Source organism: Staurois parvus, unplaced genomic scaffold (assembly GCF_062004578.1).
Source record: "Staurois parvus isolate SC_StPar_1 unplaced genomic scaffold, SC_StPar_1.0 ptg001852l, whole genome shotgun sequence".
Taxonomy (NCBI): domain Eukaryota; kingdom Metazoa; phylum Chordata; class Amphibia; order Anura; family Ranidae; genus Staurois; species Staurois parvus.
The window spans coordinates 162,634-175,685 of record NW_028319648.1 but is presented as its reverse complement, the minus strand read 5'-3'; the positions used below and the strand labels follow the sequence as shown (position 1 = coordinate 175,685).

The window sequence follows — 13,052 nt, the reverse complement described above, 5'->3', positions numbered from 1 at the left end:
ATTTATGCTCCCCCCCCCCCCAGCCACCTACTAGGCACACCTCCCCAGGGCTTGGCCATAAATAATCAAGCTGCCCATTTGAATCTCCCGGCCCCTCTGTGTTCTGGAAGCCTCCAGAAGGTAGGGGGAAGCAATGAAACGGAAACCCGTGAAATCTAGAACAGCCCAAAGAAATTAATAGCTGCTCCAGTGATTGCGAAGGAGCCGCCCACACACTACGAGAGAGAAATGGAGGCCGGAGCTGTACAGGTGAGGATCACCTCATTGAGCGGAAACAATAGACCCCCCCAATAATATGGAGAGGGGACAGAAAATGAGAGCAAAGAGCTTGTTAGCCCCTCACATCCCCGTCCTGATATTGTACAACCAATACCGTCCAGATAATTCTCTGCTATCCGTCTACAGAGAGACCGGCATAGATCACATGACCAATGAGGATGGAGAAGGACCGGAGTCACATGACTGAGAGGATACTAAATCTCACCCTGGAGATCATCTACCTGCTGATTGGAGAGGTGAGGAGGATTCTGGGAGGTCACATGACATCACTCTTATCTCTATTATTAAAACACAGACCTGACCGGAGAGGTGAGGGGGATTCTGGGAGGTCACATGACATCACACAGACCTGACCGGAGAGGTGAGGGGGATTCTGGGAGATCACATGACATCACACAGACCTGACCGGAGAGGTGAGGGGGATTCTGGAAGGTCACATGACATCACACAGACCTGACCGGAGAGGTGAGGGGATTCTGGGAGGTCACATGACATCACACAGACCTGACCGGAGAGGTGAGGGGATTCTGGGAAGTCACATGACATCACACAGACCTGACCGGAGAGGTGAGGGGGATTCTGGGAGATCACATGACATCACACAGACCTGACCGGAGAGGTGAGGGGAATTCTGGGAGGTCACATGACATCACACAGACCTGACCGGAGAGGTGAGGGGGATTCTGGGAGGTCACATGACATCACACAGACCTGACCGGAGAGGTGAGGGGATTCTGGGAAGTCACATGACATCACACAGACCTGACCGGAGAGGTGAGGGGGATTCTGGGAGATCACATGACATCACACAGACCTGACCGGAGAGGTGAGGGGAATTCTGGGAGGTCACATGACATCACACAGACCTGACCGGAGAGGTGAGGGGGATTCTGGGAGGTCACATGACATCACACAGACCTGACCGGAGAGGTGAGGGGATTCTGGAAGGTCACATGACATCACACAGACCTGACCGGAGAGGTGAGGGGATTCTTGGAGGTCACATGGCATCACACAGACCTGACCGGAGAGGTGAGGAGGGTTCTGGGAGGTCACATGACATCACACAGACCTGACCGGAGAGGTGAGGGGGATTCTGGGAGGTCACATGACATCACACAGACCTGACCGGAGAGGTGAGGGGATTCTGGAAGGTCACATGGCATCACACAGACCTGACCGGAGAGGTGAGGAGGGTTCTGGGAGGTCACATGACATCACACAGACCTGACCGGAGAGGTGAGGGGGATTCTGGGAGGTCACATAACATCACACAGACCTGACCGGAGAGGTGAGGGGGATTCTGGAAGGTCACATGACATCACACAGACCTGACCGGAGAGGTGAGGGGGATTCTGGGAGGTCACATGACATCACACAGACCTGACCGGAGAGGTGAGGGGATTCTGGGAGGTCACATGACATCACACAGACCTGACCGGAGGGGTGAGGGGGATTCTTGGAGGTCACATGGCATCACACAGACCTGACCGGAGAGGTGAGGAGGGTTCTGGGAGGTCACATGACATCACACAGACCTGACCGGAGAGGTGAGGGGGATTCTGGGAGGTCACATGGCATCACACAGACCTGACCGGAGAGGTGAGGGGATTCTGGGAGGTCACATGACATCACACAGACCTGACCGGAGAGGTGAGGGGGATTCTGGAAGGTCACATGACATCACACAGACCTGACCGGAGAGGTGAGGGGGATTCTGGGAGGTCACATGACATCACACAGACCTGACCGGAGAGGTGAGGAGGATTCTGGGAGGTCACATGACATCACACAGACCTGACCGGAGAGGTGAGGAGGATTCTGGGAGGTCACATGACATAACAGACCTGACCGGAGAGGTGAGGGGGATTCTGGAAGGTCACATGACATCACACAGACCTGACCGGAGAGGTGAGGGGATTCTGGGAGGTCACATGACATCACACAGACCTGATCGGAGAGGTGAGGGGGATTCTGGGAGATCACATGACATCACACAGACCTGACCGGAGAGGTGAGGGGAATTCTGGGAGGTCACATGACATCACACAGACCTGACCGGAGAGGTGAGGGGGATTCTGGGAGGTCACATGACATCACACAGACCTGACCGGAGAGGTGAGGGGATTCTGGAAGGTCACATGACATCACACAGACCTGACCGGAGAGGTGAGGGGATTCTGGAAGGTCACATGACATCACACAGACCTGACCGGAGAGGTGAGGGGGATTCTTGGAGGTCACATGGCATCACACAGACCTGACCGGAGAGGTGAGGAGGGTTCTGGGAGGTCACATGACATCACACAGACCTGACCGGAGAGGTGAGGGGGATTCTGGGAGGTCACATAACATCACACAGACCTGACCGGAGAGGTGAGGGGGATTCTGGAAGGTCACATGACATCACACAGACCTGACCGGAGAGGTGAGGGGGATTCTGGGAGGTCACATGACATCACACAGACCTGACCGGAGAGGTGAGGGGATTCTGGGAGGTCACATGACATCACACAGACCTGACCGGAGAGGTGAGGGGGATTCTTGGAGGTCACATGGCATCACACAGACCTGACCGGAGAGGTGAGGAGGGTTCTGGGAGGTCACATGACATCACACAGACCTGACCGGAGAGGTGAGGGGGGTTCTGGGAGGTCACATGACATCACACAGACCTGACCGGAGAGGTGAGGGGGATTCTGGGAGGTCACATGACATCACACAGACCTGACCGGAGAGGTGAGGAGGATTCTGGGAGGTCACATGACATCACACAGACCTGACCGGAGAGGTGAGGAGGATTCTGGGAGGTCACATGACATCACACAGACCTGACCGGAGAGGTGAGGAGGATTCTGGGAGGTCACATGACATAACAGACCTGACCGGAGAGGTGAGGGGGATTCTGGGAGGTCACATGACATCACTCTGGTCTAGTCTGGCCAATAGACCATGTTCTTCTTGTAGACATTGTGGGAACTCTCATCTACAGCACGCGGCCACTCGCTCTCTTCTTCTTTAACGGCCATTTTAGCCCAATTTTATTTAAGAGAAAGTTCCATAAATTTCCCTCACAGGTTTCAGCATTTCACTCTTCACAAGAAAACCTCAGATATTCAGCCTCCTGGATTGTACACACATTTCTGGCCTTCCACTTCCGGCTCACAGCGGACTCCTTCCCAAAATGGCTTTTTGCACACAGCTGGCAGCCCCTTTGCAAACACACAGCTGGCAGCCCCTTTGCACACACACAGCTAGCAGCCCCTTTGCACACACACAGCTGGCAGCCCCTTTGCACACACACAGCTGGCAGCCCCTTTGCACACAGCTGGCAGCCCCTTGCTGCTCTGGCTCCCTCCTCTCATAGGTGGAGCCCTCCTGACTCCTGGGCACTGACCTCCTGTCTGCCGGGGTGGAGCCCTCCTGACTCCTAGGCAATGATCTCCTGTCTGCCGGGGTGGAGCCCTCCTGACTCCTAGGCAATGATCTCCTGTCTGCCGGGGTGGAGCCCTCCTGACTCCTGGGCACTGACCTCCTGTCTGCCGGGGTGGAGCCCTCCTGACTCCTGGGCAATGATCTCCTGTCTGCCGGGGTGGAGCCCTCCTGACTCCTGGGCACTGACCTCCTGTCTGCCGGGGTGGAGCCCTCCTGACTCCTAGGCAATGATCTCCTGTCTGCCGGGGTGGAGCCCTCCTGACTCCTGGGCACTGACCTCCTGTCTGCCGGGGTGGAGCCCTCCTGACTCCTGGGCAATGATCTCCTGTCTGCCGGGGTGGAGCCCTCCTGACTCCTGGGCAATGACCTCCTGTCTGCCGGGGTGGAGCCCTCCTGACTCCTGGGCACTGACCTCCTGTCTGCCGGGGTGGAGCCCTCCTGACTCCTAGGCAATGATCTCCTGTCTGCCGGGGTGGAGCCCTCCTGACTCCTGGGCAATGATCTCCTGTCTGCCGGGGTGGAGCCCTCCTGACTCCTGGGCACTGACCTCCTGTCTGCCGGGGTGGAGCCCTCCTGACTCCTGGGCACTGACCTCCTGTCTGCTGGGGTGGAGCCCTCCTGACTCCTGGGCAATGATCTCCTGTCTGCCGGGGTGGAGCCCTCCTGACTCCTGGGCAATGACCTCCTGTCTGCTGGGGTGGAGCTCTCCTGACTCCTGGGCACTGACCTCCTGTCTGCCGGGGTGGAGCCCTCCTGAGTCCTGGGCAATGATCTCCTGTCTCCCGGGGTGGAGCCCTCCTGACTCCTGGGCAATGACCTCCTGTCTGCTGGGGTGGAGCCCTCCTGACTCCTGGGCAATGATCTCCTGTCTGCCGGGGTGGAGCCCTCCTGACTCCTGGGCAATGACCTCCTGTCTGCTGGGGTGGAGCTCTCCTGACTCCTGGGCACTGACCTCCTGTCTGCCGGGGTGGAGCCCTCCTGACTCCTAGGCAATGATCTCCTGTCTGCCGAGGTGCAGCCCAGAATCATGGTTTGGCCTGCACACACCTGTGCACTCAGTGTGCTGGATGTTCACAAAACCTGGACCCAGGATTGGAGATTTCATCCCTCCCAGATCACTCCGAAATCTCCCGGCTCCGGGTCCCAAAACAGGCTTTGAGAACCAACGAGGAAACTGACAAACCAGTTCCCTCTGCAATAAGCAACCCGCCTGGAGCCCCTCAACCTGCCTGGGTGAGAATCCCGGGTTATAAGCTTGATTCAGACCGTGGCAGGATCCCGCGCTGCCACATATCCCCCCTTTGTTTTGACCCCGTAGGGGGCGGAACACAAATCTAAACTCCTCCTTTAGCCCTTCTGTGCCGGGTATCACCTGTAAAGGTCCAATCCTGTCTGACTTCATTTTCATCAAAGGGAGACGCTACTCCCTACCCCGAGAGGTGACTTCCCCTGTCTCCCCTTACTTGGGCTCTACGACACCCCCGCGCCTTTTTAGGAGTGCGCTTCCAAAAGCACGGTCTTCCTAATTTCCTTGAGACTATAATAGTGTCACGGTCTGGGTCAGGTTCAGGTTCAGAGACCAGTTGCTATAGCAGTGTAAGGCTTACCTGAAACCAGCAGGATTGGTACACCAGCGGGTCACCCTGGGAATGACGCAGGCTCACCTGAGGTGCGGGGTCTAAGTATTAACCAGTCTTCACCAGACCTCCTAATGCTGGAGATGGATTTGGCTGCGTGTTGGTACCAGGTCACAGATCTCAGGATCACCCCACCAGGGAATGAGCAAGCCGGAAACCAGTAGCAGATCGAACAGGTTAAGGATCAAGCAGAAGCGGAGTCGGTCAACAAGCCAAGGGTCGGTCACAAATGGTAGTAGATGAGGCAGAATCGTAGTCCAGGAACAAGCCAAGGGTCGGTCCCAAGCCAAGGGTCAGTCACAAACGGTAGTAGATGAGGCAGAATCGTAGTCCAGGAACAAGCCAAGGGTCAGTCACAATCGGTAGATGAGGCAGAATCGTAGTCCAGGAACAAGCCAAGGGTCAGTCACAATCGGTAGATGAGGCAGAATCGTAGTCCAGGAACAAGCCAAGGGTCGGTCACAAGCGGTAGTAGATGAGGCAGAATCGTAGTCCAGGAACAAGCCAAGGGTCATTCACAAGCGTTAGTAGATGAGGCAGAATCGTAGTCCAGGAACAAGCCAAGGGTCAGTCACAATCGGTAGATGAGGCAGAATCGTAGTCCAGGAACAAGCCAAGGGTCGGTCACAAGCGTTAGTAGATGAGGCAGAATCGTAGTCCAGGAACAAGCCAAGGGTCATTCACAAGCGTTAGTAGATGAGGCAGAATCATAGTCCAGGAACAAGCCAAGGGTCGGTCACAAGCCAAGGGTCATTCACAAGCGGTAGTAGATGAGGCAGAATCGTAGTCCAGGAACAAGCCAAGGGTCGGTCACAAGCGGTAGTAGATGAGGCAGAATCGTAGTCCAGGAACAAGCCAAGGGTCGGTCACAAGCGGTAGTAGATGAGGCAGAATCGTAGTCCAGGAACAAGCCAAGGGTCAGTCACAAGCGGTAGTAGATGAGGCAGAATCGTAGTCCAGGAACAAGCCAAGGGTCAGTCACAAGCGGTAGTAGATGAGGCAGAATCGTAGTCCAGGAACAAGCCAAGGGTCGGTCACAAGCGGTGGTAGATGAGGCAGAATCGTAGTCCAGGAACAAGCCAAGGGTCGGTCACAAGCGGTGGTAGATGAGGCAGAATCGTAGTCCAGGAACAAGCCAAGGGTCGGTCACAAACAGTAGTAGATGAGGCAGAATCGTAGTCCAGGAACAAGCCAAGGGTCAGTCACAAGCGGTGGTAGATGAGGCAGAATCGTAGTCCAGGAACAAGCCAAGGGTCATTCACAAGCGATAGTAGATGAGGCAGAATCGTAGTCCAGGAACAAGCCAAGGGTCAGTCACAAGTGTTAGTAGATGAGGCAGAATCGTAGTCCAGGAACAAGCCAAGGGTCAGTCACAAGCGTTAGTAGATGAGGCAGAATCGTAGTCCAGGAACAAGCCAAGGGTCAGTCACAAGCGTTAGTAGATGAGGCAGAATCGTAGTCCAGGAACAAGCCAAGGGTCAGTCACAAGCGGTAGTAGATGAGGATGAGGCAGAATCGTAGTCCAGGAACAAGCCAAGGGTCGGTCACAAGCGTTAGTAGATGAGGCAGAATCGTAGTCCAGGAACAAGCCAAGGGTCAGTCACAAGCGGTAGTAGATGAGGCAGAATCGTAGTCCAGGAACAAGCCAAAGGTCGGTAACGAAGGTATAGACGGCAGCAGGAGAGACAAGCGGGATATTGGCTGGTGAAGGCACAATAATCTGGCAAACAGGAAGTGCAGAGACATGGCTTTTATCAGGAAGGTCATGGGAGGAGCAAGGGGTTCAAGGTTCATGATAAACAAGGCCAAGGTAGGAGCATCTAAATAATTGTTAAGGGAGCTGTCCAGCATTCCAGGTGGCTCAGCAAGTAGAAACATAGCAGGATGCCGTGCTGCCACAACATGTAGATGATGTCAGATGATTGATATCGGTTTCTCTTTCTCCTGATCTGTAGGATTATGTTGTAGTGAAGAAGTCTAGTGGGGAGCCAATCTCAGGAGGATGGAGCAGGACCCAGAGCCCCACCATGGTGCCTCCCCCTCGTTCTCCGATACCTGAGAGGAACAAAGAGCAGAAGATCCTGGAACTGACCTCCATGATGGTCCATCAGCTGACAGGAGAGGTGAGCGGTGCCGGGAATTCTGGGACATTCTCCAGTAACAGACAAGGGATGTGTCTGGATGGTGACTGTATCATTGTGTGTGTCAGGTTCCTATAAGGTGTCAGGGTGTCACTGTCTATTTCTCCATGGAGGAGTGGGAGTATTTAGAAGGACACAAGGACCTCTACAAGGACGTCATGATGGACAATCAGCCGCCCCTCACATCACCGGGTAAGAGGAGACTTTATTGTAAAGGAGAGAGCAGTACGGAGGATCCACCTAGATCCCCCATCATCTGATAAACACATAGAAACAATGGATTCAGTCAGTGTGTGTGTTTCCTACAGATGGATCCAGTCATGGGAACCCACCAGAGAGATGTCCCCGTCCTCTGTATTCTCGGGATTCCACACAGGAAGGTCACACCATCCCTCACCATCATCAGGTAGATGGATCCAGTCATGGGAACCCACCAGAGAGATGTCCCCGTCCTCTGTATTCTCGGGATTCCACACAGGAAGGTCACACCATCCCTCACCATCATCAGGTAGATGGATCCAGTCATGGGAACCCACCAGAGAGATGTCCCCGTCCTCTGTATTCCCGGGATTCCACACAGGAAGGTCACACCATCCCTCACCATCATCAAGTAGATGGATCCAGTCATGGGAACCCACCAGAGAGATGTCCCCGTCCTCTGTATTCCCGGGATTCCACACAGGAAGGTCACCCCATCCCTCACCATCATCAGGTAGGTGGGTCGGATCATCTAGAGCATGGATTTGTTATGTGAGCGTATATCTTAGATGTTCTTGTTGATCCTTCTCTTGGTTTAGGGTGAAGATCTGATGGATATGAACATTGAAGGTAACACAGAAGAAGAAGAGGCGTATGTGAGGGATGATCAGCAGTCTATGGAGGAGGATGGAATAACGGGGACATTTATAGAGGAGGACACTCCTACAGAGATCAGCACAGGTGGGTCATGAACACTAAGTCCATTCCTCCACCCATACTGCTCACTGATTGGTCCAGAGTAGGGCGGGGACTGGGTGATATCAGCCTGTAATCCCCTGGTCACTTTCCTGAGCTGTGTTCCCCGTCCTGTATTCCTGGATTTCTCTCGGATAATCTTCCTTCTCTGTGCTGCAGACACAATTTATGTCTCTAGACTGGATTTATGGAGGTTCTGGGGTTCAGCTGGCAGCGAAATGTGGATTTACAGCAAAGGTGTCGCTCAACCACCGGTGGCTGAATACCGATATTATGAGTCCTGACTCCTACACGGTGCAATTTATATTGAATGTTATGTAGGCCTAAGCCCTGCGCTTAATACTTTGTACATTTCATAAAAGACAGTTCTGGTTGTTTCCTCACTCTCTGACTAAGGTCCATGAATAAAGAAATGACCTGGTAGGAGATCAGAGGAGCCATTTCCTAGTTCCCTTGAGGGTGGAATTGTAAGCTCCTCAGAGACCAAGCTGCCTGATGTGGGCGGAGTCCTGGTTTGGGGGAACCAATCAGCTCCTGTCTAGTAATCCTCTTTGTCTTTGTATTTTAGTCCATGGCCGGGAGATGAGGAAAACCTCCGAGGATTGTCTCACTTTGTCTCCAGACTGGAAAGTAGAAGATGAGGACATCACACAGTATAGTCCAGGAGAAAACCCGGCTCCCTTCAATGTCCATCCGGCACCACCCAGTGTAGATGGACCATTGGATTCCTCGTATCCCGAGGAACCTCAGACTGTGAGGGACAGTGTTGTCCTTCCAACAGAGGTCCATCCAGTGCCCAACAGTGTGGATGGGCCATCATGTTCCTCGTATCCTGAAGAACCTCAGACTGTGAGGGACGGTGTTGTCCTTCCAACAGAGGTCCATCCAGTGCCCAACAGTGTAGATGGACCATCATGTTCCTCCTATCCTGAAGAACCTCAGACTCTGAGGGACGGTGTTGCCCTTCCAACAGAGGTCCATCCAGTGCCCAACAGTGTGGATGGGCCATCATGTTCCTCGTATCCTGAAGAACCTCAGACTGTGAGGGACGGTGTTGCCCTTCCAACAGAGGTCCATCCAGTGCCCAACAGTGTGGATGGACCATCATGTTCCTCGTATCCTGAAGACCCTCAGACTGTGAGGGACGGGGCCGTCCTTCCACCAGAGAAGAGGTTCTCCTGCACCGAGTGCGGGAGATGGTTCCTATTTAACTCCGGCCTCATAGCACATAAAAGAACTCACACGGGGGAGAAGCCGTATTCCTGTACTGAGTGCGGGAAAAGTTTCCTTTTTAAATCTGGCCTTAAAGTACATGAAAGAACTCACACGGGTGAGAAGCCGTATTTCTGCCCTGAGTGCGGGAAATGTTTTTCAGATCAGTCACATCTTTACAGACATCGGAGATCGCACATGGGGGAAAAGCCGTTTTCCTGTCCTGAGTGCGGGAAATGTTTTTCAGACAAGTCCAGCCTTAACAGACATCAGAGGTGTCAAACGGGGGAGCAGCCTTGTTCCTGTTCTGAGTGCGGGAAATGTTGTATAAAAAAATCAGAGCTTGTCACACACCAGAGATCTCACACAAGAGAGAAGCCGTATTCCTGTCCCGAGTGCGGGAAATGTTTTTCACAGAAGTCTAATCTTTACAGCCATCAGAGATTGCACAGGGGGGAGAAGCCGTATTCCTGTCCCGAGTGCGGGAAATGTTTTTCATTGAAGTACAATCTTTACGCTCATCAGAGAGTGCACACGGGAGAGAAGCCGTATTCCTGTCCTGAGTGCGGGAAATGTTTTGCACAGAAGTCCTGTCTGCACACACATCAGAGAGTGCACACGGGCGAGAAGCCGTATTCCTGTTCTGAGTGCGGGAAATGTTTTGTAAAAAGATCAACCCTTGTCAATCATCAAAGGTTTCATGCTGGAGAAATGTCACATTCCTGTTCTGTGTGCGGGAAATGTTTTGTAAAAAAATCAGACCTTGTCAAACATCACAGGTCTCACACAGGGAAAAAGGCATATTCCTGTCCTGAGTGCGGTAAATGTTTTTCAAGGAAGAACAATCTTACCAGTCATCAGCGAGTGCATATGGGGGAGAAGCCGTATTCCTGTCCTGAGTGCGGAAAATGTTTTTCACAGAAGTCCAATCTTTACAAACATCTGAGGTCTCACACGGGGGAGAAGCCATTTTCCTGTCCTGAGTGCGGGAAATGTTTTTTGCAGAAGTCCGATCTTTACAGACATCAGAGATCGCACACGGGGGAAAAGCCGTATCCTTGTCCCGAGTGCGGGAAATGTTTTGCACAGAGGTCCAGCCTTTACACGCATCAGAGATCTCACACGGGGGTGAAGCCGCTTACCTGTCCTGAGTGTGGGAAATGTTTTTCGCAGAAGTCCGATCTTTACAGACATCAGAGGTTGCACACGGGGGAGAAGCCGTATCCCTGCCCTGAGTGCGGGAAATGTTTTTCACAGAAGTCTGACGTTAGCAGACATATGCAGAGATCTCACATAGGGAAGAAGTCGTAGTCCTGTTCTAAGTGCGGGAAATGTTTTTCATAAAAGTTTGATCTTTCCACACATCAGAGATCTCACACGGGGGAGAAGCCGTAGTCCTGTTCTAAGTGCGGGAAATGTTTTTTCACACAAGTCCAATCTTTCCAGACATCAGAGATCTTACATGGGGGAGAAGCTGTAGTCCTGTTCTAAGTGCGGGAAATGTTTTTGTGTGGAAAGGCCGGCTGCCTGATACTTTGGGGCAATGTAGTGTGTATATAAATAAAAAAAATCTAATTTATTTATGAAACAAAAATAAAATGGTTAAAATACAGAGTTCGTGCATTCTGCCTCTTCTTTTTTTTTTTTTTTTTTTTTTTTTATCACCCCCTTATTATAAACAACTCAGAGACCCCACAACAAGCCAGCTGGGAGGAGGTCCAGTCGAACGTCATTTCCTCAACATGTTTCACGGTTGTTATTACGGCTTCCTCGGGAGGGTAGAGGCTTCACAGAACGTTCTAGAGGAGAAAAGAGATGTCTGATCTCCGTGATGTACAATGTATAGAGCCGGCAGAAAGCATCGGACAACAACTGTGGAAACGTACAATGTATCAATTGTGACATCATAAACGTACTCCGAAACGCCGGCCACTTTATGGGGCCCGCCTGTTCAACGGCTCGGGAACACGAATTACTAACCAGCCAATCGCACGGCAGCAACTCAATGCATTTAGGCATCTAGACGTGGTGAAGGCGACTTGCTGATGTTCAAACCGAGCATCAGAATGGGGAAGAAAGGGGATTTGAGTGACTTTTTGAATGTGGCATGGTTGTTGGTGTCAGATGGGCCGGTCTGAGGATTTCAAAAACTGCTGATCTCCTCCTGGGATGTACCCGCACAACCATCTCTAGGAAAATCCAGACTCATCAGACCAGGCCACGTTTCTCAGATCTTCTGTTGTCCAATTTTGGTGAACCTGTGCGAATTGCAGCCTCCGTTTCCTGTTCTTAGCTGACAGGAGTTGAACCCGGTGTGGTCTCAACTGACAGGAGTGGCACCGGGTATGGTCTCAGCTGACAGGTGTGGCACCCGGTGTGGTCTCGGCTGACAGGAGTGGCACCCGGTGTGGTCTCGGCTGACAGGAGTGGCACCCGATGTGGTCTTAGCTGACAGGAGTGGCACCCGGTGTGGTCTTCTGCTGTTGTAGCCCATCTGCTTCAAGGTTGGACGTGTTGTGCATTCAGAGATGGTATTCTGCATACCTTGGATGTAACGAGGGGTTATTGGAGTTACTGTTGTCTTTCTATCATCTGGAACCAGTCTGCCCATTCTCCTCTGACCTCTGACCTCAACAAGGCATTTCCCTCCACACAACTGCCACTCACTGGATATTTTCTCCTTTTCGGACCATTCTCTGTAACCCCTAGAGATGATTGTGTGGGAAAATCCCAGGAGATCAGCAGTTTTTAAAATCCTCAAACTAGCCGTTTGGCACCAACAACCATACCACTCCTGTCAGCTGAGACCACACCGGGTGCCACTCCTGTCAGCTGAGACCACACCGGGTGCCACTCCTGTCAGCTGAGACCAAACCGGGTGCCATTCCTGTCAGCTAAGAACAGGAAATGTAGGCGACAATTCACACAGGTCACCAACATTGGATAATAGAAGGTTGTAAAACTGTTGCCTGGTCTGATGAGTCTGGATCTCCCTAGAGATGGTTGTGCATGAAAATCCCAGGAGATCAGCAGTTTTTGAAATCCTCAGACCGGCCCGTCTGGTGCCAACAGCCATGCCATATTCAAAGTCACTCAAATCCCCTTTCTTCCCCGGTTTGAGGTTCAGCAAGTCGTCTTCACCACGTCATGATAACGACTCCAAACACACCCCCAAGACCACCACTGCCTTGCTAAAAAAGCTGAGGGTGAAGATGATGGACTGGCCAAGCATGTCTCCAGACCTGAACCCTATTGAATATCTGTGGGGTGTCCTCAAACAGAAGGTGGAGGAGCGCAAGGCCTCTAACATCCACCAGGTCTGTGATGTCATCATGGAGGAGTGGAAGAGGGAAGGTGGAGGAGCGCAAGGTCTCTAACATCCACCAGCTCCGTG

At 52.6% G+C, this 13,052-nt stretch overlaps 1 protein-coding gene across 1 annotated transcript; it reads left to right on the top strand.

Moving 5' to 3' along the window:
- Positions 1–235: 235 nt before the first annotated feature.
- Positions 236–11,272, top strand: LOC149434032 (uncharacterized). Its single transcript, XM_089664190.1, has 6 exons — positions 236–515; positions 7,307–7,474; positions 7,561–7,684; positions 7,801–8,204; positions 8,290–8,431; positions 9,015–11,272. The coding sequence occupies exons 1-6, from the start codon at positions 432–434 to the stop codon at positions 10,967–10,969; spliced, it is 2,877 nt and encodes a 958-aa protein (XP_089520316.1). The 5' UTR covers positions 236–431; the 3' UTR covers positions 10,970–11,272.
- The last annotated feature ends 1,780 nt before the right edge of the window (positions 11,273–13,052 follow it).

Coding starts and splice junctions, on each gene's coding strand:
- LOC149434032 (XM_089664190.1), top strand. CDS start 432: ATGAGGATGGAGAAGGACCGGAGTCACATGACTGAGAGGATACTAAAT. Junction 7,685..7,800: donor GCCGCCCCTCACATCACCGG/GTAAGAGGAGAC, acceptor TGTTTCCTACAG/ATGGATCCAGTCATGGGAAC. Junction 8,432..9,014: donor TCCTACAGAGATCAGCACAG/GTGGGTCATGAA, acceptor TTTGTATTTTAG/TCCATGGCCGGGAGATGAGG.